The sequence below is a fragment of the Tiliqua scincoides genome, chromosome 8, assembly GCF_035046505.1.
Source record: "Tiliqua scincoides isolate rTilSci1 chromosome 8, rTilSci1.hap2, whole genome shotgun sequence".
In the NCBI taxonomy this organism is placed as follows: Eukaryota; Metazoa; Chordata; class Lepidosauria; order Squamata; family Scincidae; genus Tiliqua; species Tiliqua scincoides.
In genome coordinates this window covers 28,633,477-28,656,591 of record NC_089828.1, presented here as the reverse complement: position 1 = coordinate 28,656,591, position 23,115 = coordinate 28,633,477, and the positions used below count along the sequence as shown (strand labels likewise).

Sequence of the window (23,115 nt, the reverse complement as noted above, 5' to 3'; positions counted from 1 at the left end):
GTGGCACAGCAAAGGTGCTCTGGGAGGCAGAAAGGGAGAAAAGATGAAGGCATTGAAGGGGGCAGAAAACCCTTGAATGGCTGTGGTGCAGCTGGAGAAGGTAATGGCAGGAATGTACTCGGATATGAGAACAGGAAAATGGGGGGGGGGGCAAGGCAATGGAGAGTTTTGAATACAAGTACCAGGAGCTTGTGCTACAGACAGAAAGCCCATAAATGGCTTTAAAGGACAGGTGGTCCAGCAACAAGAGAAAGGAAAGATTTTTGGGAACCAAGTTTTAGATAGAGGCAAGAGGACCAAAGTGTGACCACAGAAGGGCAGAGAGGAATCAAGGAGCAAGATCACTACAGTGTGAATGTCTCTGGATGATTTTTCTTAAACATCAATTTAGTATTGTACTGATCTTGAACAGTATGGAACACAGCAAAATGCCATAGGATAAGTCACATAAGGCTGAGTATACATCTCTCAAGATGGCTTTGCATCTGCAATCAGGAACGATTCTGGCCCTCAGGACCAAAGGAGATTCACCTGACCCTCCAAGGACTCAGAGCAATCCATTCCATGGTTCGAGGGTGACAAGGGACCCAGGAACCAAACAAATACTACAGAACATAGCAATACCAGTGAAGACTTTGTCACTTTGATACAGCTTACCTTCTGCTTTCATGTAGTGTACTGAATAAGCAATCACTTTGTCTGAATTGTAAAGTGGCCTCTCCCAGGCTAAAAGAATGGCTGAACTTGACATTGTCTCTGCATGAACGTTGCAGGGCGCACTGGGCCTGTCTTCAGATAGAACTACTGTCAGACGAGCCCTGGAGAGGATGGAGCCCTGGCTGTTCTCAGCCATGCACTGGTAGATGGCATCATCTTCAGGGATTATCTGGTTGATCACCAATTTACTGGAAAAACAACCAAATAGGATCAGAGGGAGTTAATGAAAGGGAGCAAAACTGGGTCTTCCACCTGCTCAGCTTAGGATATATGCACTACTGGTCTAATTTATGAATTTTCTGCCAAAATAATATGCAAATACAGCCTCCACTCAAACATGACATTGTCAGATTCTGGGATGTGCGAGTCCTGAATCATGGGTTCTGGCAACAGGGCTCATACCTTATTCTTTGCACCAGAAAGACAGCTTGAAAGGGACTAACTGACCTAATGCTTGCTGCTCCACAATACACTCCCCTCCCATCACAGTAGCCAGATTGGAAACTATAGCCAACCAGTCCAAGAACAATCAGGGAGACAACAGCATCTTTCCTGGCCCTATAGAAAAACTATGAGTTTAGCTCCCCAGTCTGAGTTTCTTGTCTGAAGGAAAAGGTGTAAAAGAGACTGTCATGCCCTACCATCTTCTCTGTTTGTTCCACAACCCAACCACCAGTCTGTCCTTAACTATGCTACATGCCTCTGGCTTTCAGATTCCTGACTGCTCACTCTGTAACCTGACCACTAGCCCACCTTTCACCAGGCCTTCTGCCTTTGAATCTTTGTCTGCCCATGCTGGAATCTGACCTCTAGCCTTTTTGACCAGGCTGGTTGGCTTATACCACTTCAGGCCCTGACACCAACCATCATCAAGCAGTCACCACAGTTCTTACCTGTTGTACATTTTAATTCTACCATTGGAATGGATCTTCCTTCCATTTTTCAACCAGGACATTTTGGGAGCTGGGATGCCATCTGCCTGACAAGCAAAACGTGCTGTGCCAGCTCGGGGCCTCGTCAAGCTTTCTGGCCACTCCACAAACGAAGGGGGAGCTGCATGTTATTAAGCAAAAGTTGGTCCCTGAATATTTTCATTAACTTTGTTCATTTTGCATCATGTCTATTAAACTGTAAGCCATTATTTCACAGGTAAACCATATTAAGTATATTGGAAAAAAGGAAGTATAAAACTGTAAAAAGTAAACAGACAAAATGTTTCCAACATCCTCCTTGGCTAAGCAAAGTATCCACTCCCCCTGAAAATGTGCCAGAAGGCACCTGCGGGGGAGTGCTATGAGACCTCTTTGTCTAAGCTGGTTTTGGTTGGGCTAAAACTGCTACTGTGTGCAAGCTTTGATCTCATTTTTAAAACTATTTTCCTTGGATACTTTATATAATAGTAAATATTTCCATGAAACTTTTGGCACAATGCCTTAGTACTCTTTCTTTACTGTAAACTTAAGTGAATGCAGCTGAGAAAAATCACATATTTTCCCCATGCTTATCCTTGCCACCATTTCCTTCTTTTTCCTCTGATGTCTCCCTTGCGTCTATAGAGATCAGCGGTTGACAAAATTGAACCGCTATCCAGCGGAAAACTGGTCACCATTCAGACCGGAGCTTACCATTCCACCTCCATGCAGCTCATATTCCGAGTAGATCTGGGCACCAGAATGCTCTGGGCAGTTGTGTCTGTTGCCCAACATCCAAGAAGGTTGTGCAATAGGGCATCTGGGCAGATGCAACTGCCCAGAGCATCCCAGTGCCCAGATCTACTTGGAATATGAGCCACACAGAGGCTGAACGGTAAAGCTCCACTCATGGAGCAGAAGGCTTTCCCCAAACACTGGATCCTGCCCCAAGCTGGGGTTTGGAGGAGCCTGATCTAGACTGTAAGCCCCTGAGGGCAGAATCCTGGCCTTCTGCTCTACATAAAGCACAATGTACACCTATGGCGCTATATAAATGTATATTTTGTAACTTTCTCACTCCTGTTAAGCCTCTAGTTTATCTAAAGGTGTTTGAAAATGGTGTTATTTATTTTAGAAGTAAGCCCATGGTTTTCAGTTAAGACTTAGGCTGTAATCCTATCTTACTCACCAGAAACAAACACCTCTAGGGCAGATTTGAAATTCAAAATCAGTAAGCAAAAGCAGGAAAGTACTTTGGCTTCTTCACCTTTACAAAATGCAATTTTGGGGAGCATTTTTCTATGAACCTCATCTGCCTTATTTTTACAATTCAGCCTCATCAACCCAGGAAATTTCAGGGCCACCCAACAGCTATTCATGCAACAAGATCAACAGGAAAGCTGCTCTTGGACTATAATGTGACAAACACCACTCTCCTCTTTCATTGTTACATATGTTATAGATCCAAGAGCCCAAGCTTCCAAAGCCCCACTCACCTAGCACAACAAGAGTTGCCATTGCAGTGGTGAAATTGCGTGTGCCTGGAATTGTAGCACGACAGATGTAAATTCCAGAATGCTGCACTTTCACATCTGATATCATGAGGTTCCCATTTCCAAGCACACGGGTGTTGAAGACATCAATGGATTTGTGGTCTGTTTGGGGAAACAATTCAGCTATAACATAAAGACACTCTTCATGGATGGGTCAAGTCCACTTAATGGTGGCCATCCTTATTCGCAAGGTTCTCTTTTGCTTTGTGACAGCTGAATGCAAAGCAATACTTTAGCAACAAGTCCAATCCATGCTAGAATCCCTTTGACAATCAGCCAGCTAGTCTGACTCAGTGAAGATAACCTGGCCTGACCCCAGGCACTTGTATAATCTTCACTTCTTATTTTCTGATGTTGGGCTGTACAGCCCTATGCATGCACCCTTTTCAAACACTTCTGTACAGTGCCACAAGCCTGACCCCAACAGGCTACAAGTCTGCAATTCTGTAGCAGCAATGGCTCTGAACATGCAGTGACATCTGATGTCACTTAGGACACTCTCCTAAGAAAGAAAACGGGGCAAGATCGCCCTGCAGTGCTGCCCATCAGATACAATACTGCCATAGCCATTTACAACACTGCTCCAAGACATGCAAGCTTTGCACTGATTTAACTGATTCTGTGATGCCTGAGAAGCCATGGTTTTCATGCTTCCTATGCTTAAGAAACTATGTCCACACTGTGGAAGAACCATGACACATCTACCCTGGTTTCTCCTGAGTGTTTCAGATGATTCTGGGGCAGACACCCAGGTTAATTGGGGCTCACCTTTGCTCTACAAACTACATGGGTATGTGCCCTAGAACATGCCCAATGCTTCCTTATAGCTGCACATTGCAGAAGGAAAAGGCAATGATAGATAAGCTCTCTTTCAAGAAAGCTTCTCTTCACCACACCTTCTCTTCAGTGAATCTGAAGGCACTGAGTGAAAATCTGAGCTCTCTTGTCTTGCCCATTTCTGCATGCTGAAAAAGCTTTGCATACCAGCATGACATCGCACTGGGCAGTGGTGGCTATTAGTGCTGCAGTAGTATATCATTCATGTGCAAGTATACAATAGAAGTGGTAGGACATATATTTGGGGCTGCCCCATCCACAAGGCCAACTGATTTGGTCATCTCAGAGGATACAGTTGCAAGAGGTCCTGTTTCTACTACTCCTACTCCCTCCACTTCCTGTATTTGATAAGAAAGAGGGGAAGAGAAGCGTAGAGTGTAAGAGATTGATGAGCTAGAGCAGTGTTTCTCAAAGTATGCTTCTAAAAGGGTTGGGGCCCCTACACCCTTTCAGGGGCTCCACAAGCAAACCATAAGTGGCTGCCATCTGCTGTGCCACTCCGCATGCACTGGCACTCCCCAATGTTCCGCACGTGAGCCGGTAAGGCTCTCCAAGACTCTGTTTAGGAGTGTAAAAGATTCTGGACAACACTGAGCTAGAGCACTGATCCAATCCACCACTCTCCTCTTCTTCTTCCAAAACTATGGAGCGCAAGTGATGGAGGAGCTGGCATCCTCCTACTTAAGTGGAGGTGGCATCTGGCACACTTTTTCAAGTGCCCGGACTTCTTGGGCCGACCCTGATCCACTCCTGCAGCTTTTATAGATCTCCCTCTCCTACCAATATTTTTTTTAAATGAGCAGCACAAAGAATGTGAAGATGTATTCTGTATGCTCAAAAAGCTATAAGATGAATGCCATGCAATCATTTCAAGACTCACCTAAACGGCTCCACGAAACAATAGGCTTGGGGTTCCCTGTGGCAATGCACTCAAAGATGACTGTTTGGTGAAGCGAGGCTGTGATGTTCTGAGGACCAGCGATAATGGCTGGCTTGTGAAAAGGCTTCAAGTTAGAGGCTTTAAAAAAACAAAAACACAGAGAAACAAAGAATTAAATGGAAATGACACATTCCCTAAAATGTTACATGTGACACAGCAAGTCTTGGGATCAAACCAAAATACATGCAATAGATTTTTTGCAGAAATCTGGCCATTTTCAAGAGCCAAGTCAGGTGTATTAGACATGAGTGTTTGCTGATAAGATGGAAAATGCCAGAATAGTAGAATTAAAAATCTGACTTAAATACTTTCTATATCTAGCATGTAATTAATCTAAGGAACTCCTTGCCACCAGACACTGTGATGGAACCTGGTCTAGATGTCTTTAAACGGGGATTGGACAGATTTATGGATGAAGATTCCATCACAGGTTACACCCCATGATGACTAAATGCTACCTCTGGGTTTCAGAGATAGCCTGTCTCTGAATGCTGGATGCAAGGGAGTGGTAATAGGATACAGATATCTTGTTGTCTTGAATGCTCCCTGAGGCATCTGGTAGGCCACCGTGAGAAACCAGAAGCTGGACTAGATGGGCTCTTGGCCTTATCCAGCAGGTCTATTCTTATGTTTCTAGTTACCTGGAATAACAGCGAGGGTTGCCTCTGCACTTTTCCGCCTATTGGATACCGTCGTAGCAACACAGCGGTAATTCCCAGCATCCTTCTGTTGAACCCCATAGATCTGCAAGACTCCTGATGGTAATGCAGTTATCCTAAAAGGATTGGGGGTGTGGGTAAAAGAAGAGAAAGCAGACCATATTTTGCATTCAATCTGAAGTAGTATACAGAATACAAAATTGGAAACAAAGTTTTAAAGTAGGTCCTATGCACAATATAGCTCTCTTTGCATAATCCTGTCCCCGTTTAAGATCCTTTCTCTGACCTCCAACATTCGGTTCTTGTTCCTGTGCTCTCACAAAAAACCACCCCACAACTGGAACCCTGACAGTGTAAACAAGCCCTTAAGTGTTGTAATGGTTTGGAAAGCCTGTGTAGACAGGATGCTGGACCTCAACCAGGACAACTTGAGTCTGAGTCCATACTCAGACAAAACACTCACAGGGAGGATAAATGGGACACCCTCATATACCACTGAGTTTCTCGCAAGACACAAAATAAATAGATTTAGGATAAAGTAAACTAACGATCCACACCTGTCCATAGCTATTGGCAAGGTTGTTCGATTTACTTCCCAGGTGATGATGGCAGGAGGGTTCGCAGTTATTTTGCAGGTAAATCGAGCTATGCTTCCTTCATGAACCTCAGCAGGAAGTGGCTGAACCTCGAAAGCAGACATGGCTAAAAGAGAGAAGGGGGGGAAAGGAAGATTCGCAGCTGAACAGAGAAAGTCAGCAAAATAAATACATGACCATTTTAAAAAATGTGGTGGAGCTGTGTTAAAATAAGAGACCAGTTTAGAAGCTGGCTGTGTAAAATAATTACCTAAGTAACCACTATCATCTGTATTCTGGTCATTAAACTGAAATTAATGTAGCGTTTTCCCTCCCATCAACCAAACCAGCAAACATCTGTTTGCTACTGAACACAGGCTATGTTTTTAAAAGTTACACTCAAAGTACATATTTTGCCTGCACTTGGCAAATCAATGCTTTGTCTCTGTGTGTGCTGGTAAACCAGGATTGGCTCTGGCTCTCTAAGCAGGCAGGGCTCCTTGGGCTGGTTTTATTCCCATTAAGTCCCAACAACCTTTGATATTTACACCTTTCATTTTATCTCTCTAGAGATCACTTAAGGCACAGTAGAAATGCTAACAATAATCTCCTCCAATGGCTGCTGATTATGGCTGCTTTAATCACCTGATTAAAGAAATCTAGTTAATGAACTCTGGTGGCCTTTAGGCAACTATATTTGCATATGAGTAAAAACAAATATTATTAAGCACAAACTTTCTTTGGGTTAGAGCAGCCTAATTGCTGCATATGGAATTCCCTCTCCTCTCACAACAATCTCTTGCCCTGACTTTCCCCAAAACTCAACTCTCCTAAAGTAAGTTGTGGGAGCGAATTTAAAATGTGACCCATGAGCCAAGCTAATTTCCAGCCAGAATGTTTAAAGATATAGATAGATATCAGGAATCTCTCTGATTGCATATCTAAAAAAACTTTCAGGATAGAATTTTCAAGTGACAAAAACCATAAAGGATGAAAAGCAAGGATGCAATTTCTTAAAACAGACTGGGCAGGTCCTCATTCTCCCTCACTACAGAGGCTGCACACTGCTTGCCCTGTCTCCCATTTAGCCCTGGAGTTTTCCAAATGGAGAATGATAGCCAGGATTGGACTGCTGGGGCAGGGGTAGTCTTTTGCTGTTGCAAAATGTGCCCAGTACTGTCTTGGCAGCCATTTTGGGAGCACTGCCACGAGTGGCAGCAGCACTCCATGTCTGCCACTGGTTCCTGCTGTGCCCACTGGACCAGGTTAGACAGTAGCAGGACAGGGGTGGGCAGGAAGGGATAAAACTGGGCAGGGAGAGGGAAGGAATGGGGCAGGGAGGTGGTAGGAGGGGGTGGATTCAACAGCAAAGGTGCCCGATGAATCATATCCCTTCTTTTTCAAGTCTCCCCACCCTTTTATTCTCCTTGGACTTGCAGTAGCTACAAAACTGGCACAGATCTGAAGAGACCCATTGCAGAGCAGGAAATTTACATAGCTGTAAGGGGAAATCATTCCCCTCTGAAGCTTCCCGATCTCCTCCCACCCCACCCCGACTGGATACAGTATTATTATTTTTTGCATGGCTGCATAGGTGAGGAGGGTGGATGGGAGGATAAGATTGAGCTCTACAATCCTATGCACACTTTCCTGGGAGTAAATCCCCTTAAGCTCAATGAAGCTTATTTCTGAGTAGGCATGCACAGGACTGCACTGCAACATTTCAGCACCAAGAGATCTGTGATGTGGCTGTAGGGTCCTGCCAGGGTGGGACAGGAGACAGGGATAGTCAGCCTCCCAGGATGGGTCAAGAAAGGCCCCACAGCAGTGCAGGAATTTCTGAACTGGAACTTAGGGAAGGGGATGTGGTTGAGTCAGGTGGACACACTCCACCCTCAAACTCACATTTGCAACAGGTTAGGGATTCAGACATCCTAAGGCATGACTGGGATGGGGCAAGGGGCTAAACATCCATAGATACAGGATTGACGGGGACAGGGCAAGGAGGAAATGATGTGGAAGCCTTATGGGACAGAACAGCAAGCAGACAGGGGAGTGAGCCACCCTAAGGAGCTGGACAGGCAGAGATATTCTGCCTTACCTGAACTGGTCACTGATGGGAATGAGCTGCCCCTTTCACCTCCAACCCTGTTCAAGGGTCCAATGGGAAGGGGCACTTGGTCCATGGTTCACTTTGGCCCCCATGGGCAGCAACTACACCCTCCTGGTGAAGCAGGCAAAGAGGGTGTGGCTCAGCACACATGCAGGGAGGAGCAAGAAGAATAGGTCCAGCAGTAGGGTTCTGACAGCCCCTACTGACTACTGTATTAATGAGAAAAATAAAAGTTTGTTGCATCGCGCTCCAGTGTCTACTAAGTATAATCTTTCTGATATGCTGTGACTCCCCTGGCCCACACTCATGGGCAAGGTGTGCCCTTGTGATATGGAGCTCTCCCTGTGGAATGACCCTGGGGGCCCTGACAGGCTCATTCGCTCATGTAGTCAAAGAAACAGATGTTCTTTAGTGCTAAAGAGAGAACTACGAAGTGAGAAAGTATCCCAGCACAGACGCATGTAGAACAGCACCACAGCAGCTGCACATACATCTCCATCTCTGCAGCCCTCTGTTCACCTCCCTTCATATTTCCTTTTTGTTTACAAGAAGAAATATTCCTCTGAGAGCCTTCTTTATAGCAGCATTAATCAATCAGTGGAGCTACCGAAACATAAATAAGATGAGTGATAGTTGTTACCATTGTGGACAGTTAATATGTTTTCCTTTTCCCTCCAGAGTCCTGTTCGCATCTGGGTTCATTCAGAAATAAAATACATGTCAAGTTTTCAGTCCAATCCCTTGTGAGCCACTGCCTGGAAAAGGGGATGCCCACAGAACTCAGCATAGCTGCCTTAGGCAGCAAAGTACTACAGTTCTCAGAGGAGGAGGACTGCAGGAGCTTCCAGCCAGGGCTGGCCCAAGACTTCTCTGCACTTGACATGCTGCACTAAATGCTAAAGGAAGGAGAGGATTTGAGAGGAGACTGGTGGGTTAGACAAGAGACAGGCAACATTCCAGTCCAGCAATTTTCAACTGGTCTGCTGTGGCCCATTGGTGTGCCGCAAATGGTCCACAGGTGTGCTGTGGGAGTTTGAGGAGGAGTAATTTATTAGTAGGGCCATTGGGGATGTGAGCCCTTGATGACAGCACAGTATGCCTTGTCAATTGTAAAGAAAACTGATGGTGTGCCCTGAAAACTTTAGCACCTTGTCAGTGTGCCCTAAAATGAAAAAAGTTTGAAAATCACTGTTCTAGCCTACCATGCTGCTGTCCTCCACACTTTCACTCCACTCTCCTCTCCCTCTTTGAAGCCAGAAAGTGGAAAAGGTTAGTGAACTGCTAGGTAAGGAGATAGTGGCAGTATTTGGCATGCTTCCTCAGTTGCTGGGGATCTGATCCTGGCCAACATGCTGTCACAGCCAGCCGCCGCCACCATCTCATTTTAGGCCAAAGCAATTTCTGTTTTACTATTACTAATACTTTCATGGTCACAATATGTGTTTATTGTATCATTGTTTAGTATATTTTTATACAGTTGTTACCCTTTGGTCTTGGTCACCCTTTTATTGGAAAGTGCAATGATAAATAAATAAGCGAGTTCTCCTTACACTGGAAGAGAAGCAAAATAGATCCCCACTATGGAAGCTGAAAAAGTTTTGGACAATCAAAGGAAGGCAAAAGACCGTGATCCATATTCTGGATTACATATAAGGAGTTTCTCTGTAACAGAATGGAGGATGCACTGCAGCAGGCATGTGCCAGAGATTTGAAGAAACAGACTTAGGCTGCAATCCTTACCACACTTTCATGAGAGTAAGCCCCACTGCACAAAATAGGACTTACTTCTCAGTAGACCTGGTTAGGATTGTGCCCTTAACTTGAAAAGTTTTACTTTTTACTCCACTCTCTCTCACAATCAGAAGCGTTGAGCTCCCAGAAGACAAAAGGAGTGTATCAGCAGACCCAGTCAGGTGCAATCCCTCTGTCCAACACTTTGAATAGGAGAGCCCAAGGGAAGCTTCCACAAAGAGGAGACAATGAAGTGCATGCATGAGGAAAAGAAAGCATCTGCGCATGTGCAAAAGCTGCCTGAAGGGAGGGAAGCTGAAAGGCCTCACAATATGCTCAGAAGAGTAACCTGAACTGCTTGATTTCTGAGGGACAGAGAAACTGCGCTCAAGGGGCTGCCATAGGTGAGTTGTGGAAGGTTAGGAATCTAAGGCTGTAATCCTATACACACTTTCCTGGGAGTAAGCCCCATAATAGGGCCTACTTTTGAGTAGACATGCATAGGATTGCACTGTAAGAAGGTAAGGTGGAATAACAGCAGGTATCAGTCAAGAAAACGCACAGCAAGTCAATGGACCAGGTGGAATGACTGAAAGAAAGGTGCCATGATCAAGAGCATTGCTGGGACAAGGTCCAACTGCTTCACAGCCTCCAGCCCAGGTAGCACAAAGGGGTGGGGTGGGGGGCTGAGGGAGTTTGCTGCAAATCATCAGCAAATGTAGCATTCTAGGAAAACTACTGAGGGGAAAGAAACTAGAACACTTTTCTCCAGGAAAGAAGGTGGCATCCTGGATCCTTTGGCAATTTGCAGCAGTCATATACAACCTTCTGGAACAGGCATTTCTCAAAACTGTAAGTCCAACAGATACAGAGAGAGTCATCTCCTCTTGTGTATTGTTTCAGCACGTTTGCTCAGGGACCAGCAAGGCATGCAAGTCAGGGCGTTGTAAAATCAGGATCAAAGCGTGAATGACTCTTGTTTTCAGCATTGTGTTTTCTTTGAGCTGAGAAGGGGCATAAATCTGCCTTGCATAGAGAGGTAATTACACAAAGCTTTCATCAATAAATAGCGGGGGGGGGGGGATTCCAGATGCAATAATGAGAGAGGATTCTGGCCATCTGTCCCTCCTGCTAGGCTCAATTCATCACCTTTGCCCTGGACAAATCTTTGCAGGGCCCTATCGCCAGCGCAAGGCTGAGTTGCTGCACAAAGGCTGCTCCAGTCTGGTCTCCCAACAAGCTGCCAGGCAGCCCTCAGTCCTATGCAGGATTTAAAGCACTGAAGCTCTGCAACAGAATGAAATTTAACTTCTTAACCATATGTTAGCTGCCCCCTCAAGAGAGCAGAGAAGGGAAAGGAAAAAGGGAAAGGGAAGAACAGCAATCCTCAGGGGACGCCTCCTCCACCAGCCCCTGGGAACAAATGGGGAGAAATGATGCTCCAATCTCATGCCTTCTAAGTCCTTGACTGGTGGACTTCAGTGCAAGACCATAAAACCAATGGCAATAAAATTGATATTATACAGTAACTATAACAACAAAAGCACAGTTTAACAAGATACTAAAAGAAACTGATGAGAAAAAAATTGTTTTTCAAAACCTGCAGAAAACACCACATTGTTTCCCTATTAATTAATCATTGTTTGCACAATAATAAACACAGATGACTTTAAAATGCCTTTTTCAAGCCACAACTAATGTGTCTATTCTCCAAGGAGCTCAATGGAAAGCTCTGGTGCCATTAACAGAACCAAGGATCCATTTACCAACTGCCTGAGAAAGACTGCAATCTAAGGACAGATATCCTATGAATGTGTTTACTTATCATTGTGTTTTAAATTATCTAAGAAGAGCACAATAGCTCCCCTGCAGGTGGCAGCTGAAATGTCCTTAGTTATCTCCAATGTTATTCCAGCTTCTCCCATATTTGGGGTGGGGGAATGGGTTCCTGGTCAGAAATGATAACCCTAAAAATCCCCACTCGACAGGGCAGGGCTAAGAAGGAACACCATATGCTGGTTTTGCACCCACTGTAGCTCCTCCCAGTGCCTGGATTCAAAAAGGAAGAGGGGAACAAAGCAGAAGAGGAAGTGTGGAAAGAATGATGGGTACACCCTAGTCCAGTGGTCCTCACACATTTAGCAGTGGGACCCACTTTTTAGAATGAAAATCTCTCAGGACCCACCAGAAGTGATGTCATGACCGGAAGTAACATCATCAAGCAGGAAAATTTTTAACAATCCTAGGCTGCAATCTTACCCACACTTTCCCAGAAGTAAGTCCCATTGTCTAACATTGTTAAAATAATGTACATAGTAGCTTGTTAAAAGTACAGGTCTGTAACACTTCCCCAAATGCAGTCACATACCATGGTAGCATCAAATCTAATAGAAAAAAATTAAATATGGAAATGTATGGGGACTCACCTGAAATTAGCTCGCGACCCACCTAGTGGGACCCGACCCACAGTTTGAGAAAGATTGCCCTAGCTCATAACTCTCCTCTGTACCCTTCCCCTTCCACTCTGTTCCCCTCTTCCTTTTTGAAATTACGAAGTGAGAGCAGTACTGGAGGTTGGTGCTTCATGATAATCTGTCACTAGAGGTGTCTGTCTCATTTGGGTATATGAACAGACCAATTCTGCCATCCACGAATTCAGGTGATTCTTTAACTGTTCCTCCTCAAGTTATCCCCCTCTCCAGACTTAGGGCAACAAATTACCTCCGCCTCCCACTTTTGGAGCAGCCCAATTCAGCTGATTGGCCATGCCCTTCATCTGCTCCCTCCAGCCACCTGTCCTAGGTACCTCCCACTTGTAGAAGCAGCAGACATTCAAGACAATACAGTATATCAGGGGTGTCCAAAGTTTTTGGCAGGAGGGCCACATCATCTCTCTGACACTGCGTTGGGGGCCAGGGAAGAAAATTAATTTACATTTCAAATTTGAATAAATTTACATAAGTTTACATAAAAGAATATATTAAAGATGAACTTATATGAATGAATGAAGGTCTTGCAATAGCTCAAGGCCTATAAAAGGCCTTGCACAAAGCAAAGCTGGCCTTTCCTTTGCTGCCACTACTGCATCACAGACGTGAAACAGCAAGCAGTGGAGGGAGTCCTCATCCAACAGCTCACACGACAGGTCAAACAGTCGCCCTCATGCTGAGAACAGTGGTGTCAGGCCAGTGCGGGCCCCAGCAAGTCTCCACAGGGCCAGAGGCTCATTGGAGACTGGGGGCTCCCTGAGAGCTGCATTGGGAGTCCTCGAGGGCCACAAGTGGCCCCAGGGCCGGGGTTTGGGCACCCCTGCAGTATATGAAAGGGACAGGCCTACAGAGAGATAAGGAGATCCAACAGGAACTTCTGCTAGATACATTTGGAATGAGGTGTCCTCTTTGAGCATGTACAGCCTACCCAATATTTCAGTGCCAATGCAGCCATGCCAATGGGGCATACATTGCATTCTGTTGTTCGGGGGAGCAGGTGTGATGGTCTCCTCAAAGTAAAGGAATGTTTTTCCCCTACCTTGGAGCTGCATCGCAGATGCATCAGTGCTGGAACATTGGATAAGACTGGGCCTTGAGACTTACAGGTAAGATAGTAGATTGACCAACATCCTCTAAATGTGGCATGGAAACTTGACCCCACAGAATGAGAGAAACCTACTTGTTCATGTATTTTTATTTTTTAAAAGCTTATATACCATATACTATATCCAGGGCAGTTTACAACAAAACAATACCCACACATTTATATTTTATTTATATCTGTATCTACATTTTATTTATACAAGTTCCATCATCAAATATCTTTGTATGGATTGATGGGCAGCTCCCAGGTTCTTAAGAAGCCTGTCCCCAAAGGTGATGTCTTGTCTCAAAACAGACAAAGTTGACTGCATTTTTAGGTTACAGAAAATATCCAAGCTTCCTTTCCAAAATCAATGCTTTGTAGCCTCTGGAAGCACTTCTGGGTCTAGAACAGAGGCCAATTACCTGTGAACTGAGAAATGTGTCCTGTGACTAGCCTGAGATCCCAGTTAGGCACAGAGACATGTGCTCTTAGCCTTGTATAGGATGCTTTTATTTTTCACTAGCCATTCCTGAGGTCATAGCAAGAAACAGAAGGCAAGTCTGGGAGTTCTCATTCTGCACTGGTTCAGAGAGGGCCCAGTACTTCCCAGTGCCTAAGGCAATGCACCAAATTCTCTCTCCCCCCATCCAGCAGCACATCAGCTGCCACCTCTACCACCCCTCCCTCCTGCTCCCTGGATTCAAACAAGAAGGACACTCTGGTGCACCTCTCTTCTATCTCTCCTGCTCCATTTCCCTCTTTTCAAATTTAGAAGGGTGAGGAGAATCCGTGGAAGTGGGCAACTCTGTTCAACCCAAGGCAGTCACCTCAGTCAGCAGGCCTGCTGCTTACACATCCTCAGAACCATCGCAAGCCTGTGATGTAAAGAGAGATTGATCTTTCCAGTGTTCAAGTATCCTGATGTCAAGCCCCTCTCAGCTTAGCACTTATTCAAAGAAGTAAACAAAACAAAACAAAAAACTACCTCATTTGCCTTGGCCAGGAAGCAGGTGAAACACTTAAGTAATAAATAAGTAAAACAGAAGCAAACAGTTAATGCTAGTGTACTCATGAAGCACTTCCTCCACTCTTCTCAGCTCTCAAATCAGCTTCTGCTGCCAAAAAGAAAACACAGGAAAGCTCTCCGTAATCTCCAAGAATGGAGGTAGCCTAACAACAAGGGAAAGAGAGAGGGCCACCTCAGGCAACGCAGGATGGGCACAACTGAAGATAGCAAGATGGTTCCAACCCATCATGGGCACAGAAATGTTCTCCTGTGGCTGCTGGAGTCGAAACAGGCTAAGGACACAAGCCTAACCAGGTCTACTCAGAAGTAAGCCCTATTTTGTTCAATGGCGCTTACTCTCAGGAAAGTGTGGTTAGGATTGCAGCCTAAGAAACACAAGCAGAATTTGGGCCTTGGCTGCAAAGGTCTTGCTGTTTTAAACCTCCAGGCTACCCAAATACTTACAGGGCACAATGAACAAGCTGAAAATCATCATTACTCTCCCACACAATGCAAGAGGCATTGAAGGATGGGGCCCTTCAGCAACCCACAAAGCATTCAGTCACATACCAGCAGGGCAACTGTTCTGGGTTCAGAAGCAGGAATTTGCCACCATATCCTGCTCTTGTTTGTGTTGAAAGCTGCAACACCAGAACCTTAAAATGAAATGGGGTTACACCAGCACAAGACTTCTTGAAAGACGTGGGAGTATGCAACAGACCAGGCACTTTTGAACAAGTATGGTGTTCTATGGTGAAGACACTCCAGGCTTGATTCCCACACAGTGAATGAATCTCTATTTTCAACTAGTTAACATGGGTCACACAACAAACTACTGTACTACAACATCTCCACCTGAAGGCCATAAATAGGCTAATAGCCAAATGAACTGGCAATATCACCCTGCTACAAACCCAGGAAAACTGGCATTACTTCTTAGAGAACTTGAAACTGCAGGGAAGATTCTCACGGACAGTCAGAAAAAGCCACAATCTCAAGTCCCTACTTAGAAGATGGGTATAGTCTCAAAGGTCAGTATAAGCAAAACTGCAGTTACAACTAACCTGAGAGTCCCCCAAAATTCAACAAAGCCCATACGATTTTTGCTCCTGCACTCCAGGCACAGTAAGAGCATAAGCTTGCCTCTACCAACAAACATGCACAAAAAGCCACCCTTTTTGCATACTACACTACAGAGATGGGCAACCTGCAAAACCACTGCCAATAGCCCCCCCCCCCCCAAGTCATTCCCATTAGTATGATTTCTTCTGAATTACCACCTTTTGCTTTGAAGACAAGAGGAGCCGGAGCCTGGCAAGGAGCCAGCCTGAAATCCCTTGTAAAATTGAATCTAAAGAACATGTCGTTTATAGGAGGAGGGGGATCAAGAACTGTGTACGGCACATTTTCTCTGCTGCAGCTACTCATGCTCATCTGGCAGAGAGCCAGTAGTTTGACAAGCCAGATCAACTCTTTAAGGTTTTGTGGTTTCCACTGGAAAAGAACTAATCGGATGTGCCTTTCCCTGACCCCTTTCAGAAACAGCCACCAGCAATGATGCTGGTTGGTACTGAAAGAAGCAGAAAGGATCTACTGAATGAGGAGAAGTGTAGCAGTGATTCTTCGGGAGCAACCAAAACCCAGGGGTCAGGTTGCTGGATTTAGGTACAAGAGCAGAAGCAAATGAATGGTCAGACAGAAAATCAAGAGATATCAGACAGATTGAGGGTTGAGAATGCAGAGAGAGACAAGCTTTCAAGCAGCCAAAAGGAAATACTTCTTCATAAGTCACAAATTTAATCTATGTAATTCACTGTCACAAAATGTGGTGTTGCAATTCAGTTTGGAACATTAGACGAATTCATGGAGGACACCTTATCAATGGCAACTGGTCACAAGAGTGACATACTACTCTCCAGAGGCAGTATGCATGTGGATACCAGCTGCAGTGGGGCAATGGCAAGGGAGGGGGATGCTTTCATCTCCTGCTTGTAGGCTTCCCAGAGGCATCTGATTGGCCACTGCAGGAAATGGGATGCTGGACCAGACAGACCTTTGGTCTGATCTAGCAGGGCTCTTTTTAGGTTCTTTTTTTTCAAAAGATCTTCTCTAGGACATTGGGGAATCTAAAACATTAACAAAAAAGAGACTAGTTGGCAAGCACCCATTCTTGCATTAATGTCAGCTAATGACATTACAAAATAAAATGAAGTACCAGGCGCTCTTGTGCCAGTACTTCTTCAGACAACCAGTTTAGGAACTTCCTACATGTCATATTTTGTAGGGTATGTGCTGAAGATTTTTATGTAAGATATACATTTTAAAAAGTGAATGTAAAAAGTGAAAGTAAAAAGTGAATGTGGCAGGCATTTCAAGTCACCTGCAGCATACAAGTATGCTAATCAAAGAGCCAGGATTGGTTGCAGCTCCTTGTTGACTGCACACAAATCTGAAATGCTGCAGTGTATCATGTGAAGTGGCCCTGAAGTATTTAGAAGTGGCTTCCATACACAGCTGGCCCCTCCATGAGGCCAGCTGAGGTTCTCATCTCAGGCAATGAATTGGTAGTAATGTGTGTGTTTCTCCATCTGCCCACCTCTGCTGCTGTTCCTCACTCCCAGGATTCAAAAAAGAAGAGAGTAAGAGAGCAGATGAGTAAACATGGTGGAGGGGAGAGTGGTGGGATATCAGAGGTGCTCTAGTTCACCCTCTCCTCTCCTCTCCTCTCCTCCACAGTTCAGCTTCATGCCCCCTCTTCCTTTTCAGATTCAAGAAGTAGGGAAGGAGGAGGAGAAGCAGATGGGGAAGCAGATGCAGCTGGTGCACCACAAGATAAGGGGTTTGTATTTGGTGCACACAAGATGGACAGAATTAGCCTTACTGCCTCAGCTGTGAAGAGGGCTTAGGCCACTCCTGCTTTCCAGAAACATATCCATAGCATGCAGCTCCCATGTATGCTACTGGCAACATCAAACTATTGTCTCAGCCATGAGGTATTTCTACATTATGACCTACTGGAAGTTAAAAAGCAAATAAGTGCCCATATTCACTCTTCAGGGACAATAGCTGGTTCATGCGGATTGTGTTCTTCTTGCCTCTATGATGCAAAACCATTTCATTTAACGTCTGACCTATCATGGTATTATTTATGTTGTCCAAACAGGCTAACCTCCTATGCAGAATCATAGCTACAGTGGATGTCGAGGCTGGTGGAATGCATTGCTGACTGCCCCTTGGACACCCATTATTGTCTGAATGGGAGCTGTCTGTCCCCCTTTGTGGGCAACACAGAGTGCTGGAGGAAAAAAAAACACAGAGACACTCATACAGCCTTAAATCTTCCTTTGATGGAAAGCCATATTAAGGCAGAGCCATGCACAGGTTCTCCTGACCCAAAAGCAATCCACTCAGTCACAGAATGCCTCCTTCCCTCCCCCTTCCCTTCAAGCCAAATGAATAGCCCTCCACAGAGCCCCTTTTCTCCCTTGACAAGCTCTAGGCAGAAGAATGTGAATCTGGACAGTGGAGTGAATCAATGGCCAGCTGCTCCTCTGTGGCCAAAAAGGGGCCCTGAAAAGCCTCTGTGGAGTTCACTGACCACTGGCCAAAGCAGGACAAAGAGCTGCCTGGCCCCTCTGAATAGCTGGCTGCAGGGTCCCAGAGGTCAGGCAGCAGCCCAGGAACAGCTCCCTCCTGCAGAAGGGAACTTCTTCAGCTATTCTGGGGGGAGGGACGGAGGGGGATTGCACTCTCAGGTGGTCAGTCGCAGAACAGCAGTGGCAGCACCCTCTCAGCTCTGCAAGCCCAGCCTACTTGAAATTTGGAAGACAAACTCACTGACATGAGCAGCAAGCAAGCAAAACTGGAGTGGCAAGTCTGAATTGGTAGATTAACCCACTAAAGACTTCACTACCAATCTTTATCAATGAGGCTACAGACTGAAGGAACATATATTTATTATTTCTTCATATAGCATCATCAAAGTGCATGGTGCTTTACAACAGAAGAGAGGCCCTGCCCCAAGGGGCTTACAGTCTAGTAACAGAAACAAGAAAGGAAAGGAAGTGGGGGGGGGGGCCAGGGTCAATGGGGAAGAAAATGGAATTATTTCATGTATAGTTAGGCTTAGCTCCACCAGGGAAAATTGACTAGGCTAGGGGATATTATTACTAGGATTTATTTATGTTGCTGCAATAGGAAATGGAAAGACAAATATTTAAAAGGTTCCCTTTCTTCTTACAAGGCAGGAGATCTGTTATCTTGGAAGATCACCTCCACTGAGGTTTTGATAACATGAAAATGTAGTTAATTTTTTTAATTACTTGGTTAAAATGGTAAAATGAGAAATCCACTAAAAAAAATAGGTTGACAAGCCCTGCTAAGGTTCCAAAAGTACAGTAGTCCTTTGCTATTCTTAATGCATTTGTGAGTTAACTGGGTGTTAATACTGTCAGCTGCCAGTAAGAAGTCCCTGGGGCTTCTAATAACGGTACAAAATCAATATTCCAAAAGATCTAATATTCCAGAAAGTACTGTCCAGGCCTTGCAGGAAAAAAAAATCCTTCATGTTGGGATGGAACAATTTTACAAACTAGCATCCAGGCAAAGGTTTGGTCTGGAAAAGCTAAAAGTGAGCTGTACCAAGAAGCTGACCCAAACTCTTTTGGTGGGTGAATTCAGAGCACTCTGGGAGGCCTTGAAATTCACAGGCACATAATGCAGTTGGTGGATGGTGGCCAAGATGGAACAAGTGCAGTGCTTCTAGACCAGGGGTGCTCACACTTTTTTGGCTCGAGAGCTACTTTGAAACCCAGCAAGGCCCGGAGATCTACCAGAGTTTTTTTTTACAATGTTCGTGCCATCATAACATATAACATTTATGTGTACAATGTATGTTGGTGTACCTTGAGCCCCACTGAGTATAACAGGACTTACTCCTGAGTAGACATGCCTAGGATTAGGCTGTGAGGCTGCAATCCTAGCCACACTTACCTGGGAGTAAGCCCCATTGAGTACAATGGGCCTTACTCCCGGCGTTTCCTCCCAGAGGCACCTGAAGGGGGGGTCGGCACTCCGCGATCTACTCATTTTGCCTCGCAATCTACCAGTAGATCGCGATCCACCTATTGAGCACCCCTGTTCTAGACACTGCCCATAAGGAAGAAAAAGGGAAGCCACACTGATTGCCACAAAAAGATAAAAGGATGCTGAACACCACAGAAAAGAAGCAGAATTTTGTTGGGTGTCAGGGAGAGAATGAGTAGCTGTATACAGTACTAACAAATCCCTCTTAAACTGTAGGCAAGACCTATTTCCAAATATGGGCCCTCTTGCTATGTCAAGACCAGAGCACACACAAAGCATTACACAGACTGACCTAGATGCCCTCGTACCCCTTTCCAGAAGAGACTAGATCTCACTCCACAATTACCCAGAAATCAAATGCAACTTTAAACAAGCATTTAGTAGCGGTCTTATGCACTATTCCTACGTGCTGTGTGCTTTGCATGGGGCAAACATGCACAAATTAGAACCTTTATTTTTTTAATGGCCACAGTTTCTAATAATTGCCACTATCCTTGCAACTTTCCTTTGCTAAACACTCTCTGATGTCTTTAAAAATGCAATGAACAGTTCAGTTTCGTTCTTTGAAGGCACACAACGAATAGCTATCCCCTGAATAACCAAGGTGATTTCCACCACCAACACCCCACAGATCTTCAGGCTTCATTTTTCACTCTCACACTGAGGACTGCACGAAATATCTTTAAAAATACATCAGGTCACTTCCTTGCACTCAGAATCGAAGGCTTGGTGCATAGCAAGAAAAGGTTACTCCAACTGAGGTGGCAACTGTGCCAGAGCTTTCTGGACAGTAACACGATCTACCGCTAACAGTGTTACAAACATATGACTATTTTTGGCAACAAAGCATTTGGGAATTTTATGGATGGAAACATCATAAAAGAAAGCTACAGGCCACCCAATGTAGGAGCTAGCAATTCACTATCTGAAGGCTTTGGATTTTGTTTTTTTTTCTGCACAGCTAAAGAAAGTTATGACCTTTGACATGTGTCTCTGGCTCCAAAGAAACTGCTCATAGATATGTGTAAGTGAAGGAGCAGAAATCAATACATTCATTTAATCCAGGGAACTATTATGCAAGGGCACACAATATAGTATAAAAGGCCCAATGTGCTACCATTGTTTCAGTGGTCACCATATTGCTTCTATGGATTTTTTGGGAGATTCAGCTGTCTTCATCTCCAGTTCTTTGACTCAGCAACGGCTGGCTTGGATCTGCTTATTTTACCTAGCTGACTGTTTATGTATTAACAACTTTAACTGTGATGTGATCTGAGAAAAAGGTCTTTGGTGCAGCTACTCTAGTTAGGATCACAGGGACACTGCCATCTAGGACAACGCCTGCCAGTCCACTGTACAGTACTCGGAAGCAGAATCTAGTGAAATGAATGGATGTGCTAGGAGGATTGCAAACCCACAAGATTCAAGCAACAAAGTTTCCTTTGCCCAAGGGGGGGGCACATTTCCTGTACTAACTCACGAAGTAGTTAAAGCCATTTACAGTGCAATCCCAGGCATGTCTATTCCCATTAAGTTCCAGGAGAAAACCTCATTAAGTAAGGTCCAATGTGGGCCTACCTAGGAAGCCCAATTCCTCCAAGGTAAGTGTGCATGGGATTGCAACCTTTGGAAGTTGATTACCTTTTAACTTCCAAAAGTTACAGTATTACCAAAAATAAAAGTATTACCAAAGCTGACCCATAATCTCCCAATGACTGAGGTGCCATCCAAATTCTGCCCCCACTACCCAGCAAAACATCCACCATCACTTCTCCTCTTCTTTCCACTCACTGAATTCAAAATTAAGCAAGGAACAGAGTAGAAGAGGAAGTGTAGAGGAGAGGAAAGTGATGAATTAGAGCAGTGATTCTCAAAGTGTGCTCCTAAGAGCCCTGGGGTTTCCTAAGACCCTTCAGGAGCTCTATGAGCACACCATAAGTGGCCACCATTTGTCCCCTGCCCAGTTGGCTTGTCTGCCCCTCCCACTACTCCTATTCATGTTTCTCCTTCCTCATTCCCCTCCTGTTCTGACTCTTCACTGTTATTTGGCTTTCGGCTTGGTCCTGTGCCACTCTGAACATTCACTGGCACTCTGGGGCTACCCAAGACTTCATGCATGCATCAGCAGGGCTCCTCAAGACTACTTTTAGGAGTGTAAAGCGCTCCAGAGACCAAAATGTTTGAGAACCATTGGATTAGAGCAGGGGTGCCCAAACCCTGGCCCTGGGGCCACTTTCGCCCCTCGAGGCGGCCCTCAGGGAGCCCCCAGTCTCCAATGAGCCTTTGATCCTCTAGGGTCATTTGTTGGAGCCCGCACTGGCCAGACGCAACTGCTCTCAGTGTGAGGGCGACTGTTTGACCTCTGTTGGATATTTCGTGAGCTGTTGGATGAGGACTCCCTCCACTGCTTGCTGTTTCACGTCTGTGATGCAGTAGCGGCAGCAAAGGAAAGGCCAGCCTTGCTTTGTGCAAGGCCTTTTATAGGCCTTGAGCTGTTGCAAGACCTTCATTCATTCATATAAGTTCATCTTTAATATATTCATTTATGTAAAGTTATGTAAATTTATTCAAATTTTAAATATAAATTAACTTTTTTCTTTCCCACCCCCCCACACAGTGTCAGAGAGATGATGTGGCCCTCCTGCCAAAAACTTTGGACACCCCTGGATTAGAGTACCATATTTGCTAGTTCTTTTCCACTGACATATATCAGAGAGCTTCCTAGAAAAGGTTTTCCCACAAAAATAATGAACATTCAAGCAATGTCCCCCTTGTTAATAAAAATCCTTGATTATTACTTTAAAAATGTGACACACACATCCTCTCCTCTTTTTTAGTGAATAAAAATACACTTCTGTGTATGTACACAACACTGTAGTACCATAAAACTGTACTTCCTGCTTTTTGCACAGTTTAGATAACAAATATTCAAACTATTTCTTTATTAAAGTATTTATATACCACCTTTCTCATAGATTCATAGACTTTAGGAATCCCCATTTCCAATCAAGCACTGGAAGATAACAATGGATCTGTCTGCAAGCTCCTTGCTGCATGACTATTAAGAGAAATTAAGTTTCCCAAATCCGCTTTGTGCTCATTTACTTAAAGAGAGAGAGTGAAAGAGTGGCACCCCAGTAATTTGGGACAGGCATAGTTCAAAGATTCTCTCTCCTCCTCAGGCAAAATGGCAGAGTCTTGCACCAACTCCCAACAGATATTTCCAGTTAACATCCATTTACTAGATGTCAAAGACAAGTTTAATCATCAGTGATGAATTTCTGGCAGCAGCAATAGCACTCAATGGGTTCTATTTACAAAGAGCATATGTAACACAGTGTTTGGCCTGGGGCATACATTACACTTATTAAGGAACTCCTAAAGGCCATAGCTGGGTGATTTTAAACATTTA

At 44.7% G+C, this 23,115-nt stretch overlaps 1 protein-coding gene across 1 annotated transcript in view; it reads right to left on the bottom strand.

The window, feature by feature from the left end:
* The window catches only part of PRTG (protogenin), an 82,765-nt gene that overhangs the window by 46,270 nt on the left and 13,380 nt on the right, over positions 1-23,115 (bottom strand). The window contains exons 2-7 of the mRNA XM_066635526.1: positions 6,175-6,319; positions 5,600-5,733; positions 4,899-5,036; positions 3,125-3,283; positions 1,611-1,770; positions 658-905 (exon numbers count right to left, since the gene is read on the bottom strand). Coding sequence (XP_066491623.1) covers positions 658-905; positions 1,611-1,770; positions 3,125-3,283; positions 4,899-5,036; positions 5,600-5,733; positions 6,175-6,319 — 984 coding nt within the window. The remainder of the gene's footprint in view (positions 1-657; positions 906-1,610; positions 1,771-3,124; positions 3,284-4,898; positions 5,037-5,599; positions 5,734-6,174; positions 6,320-23,115) is intronic.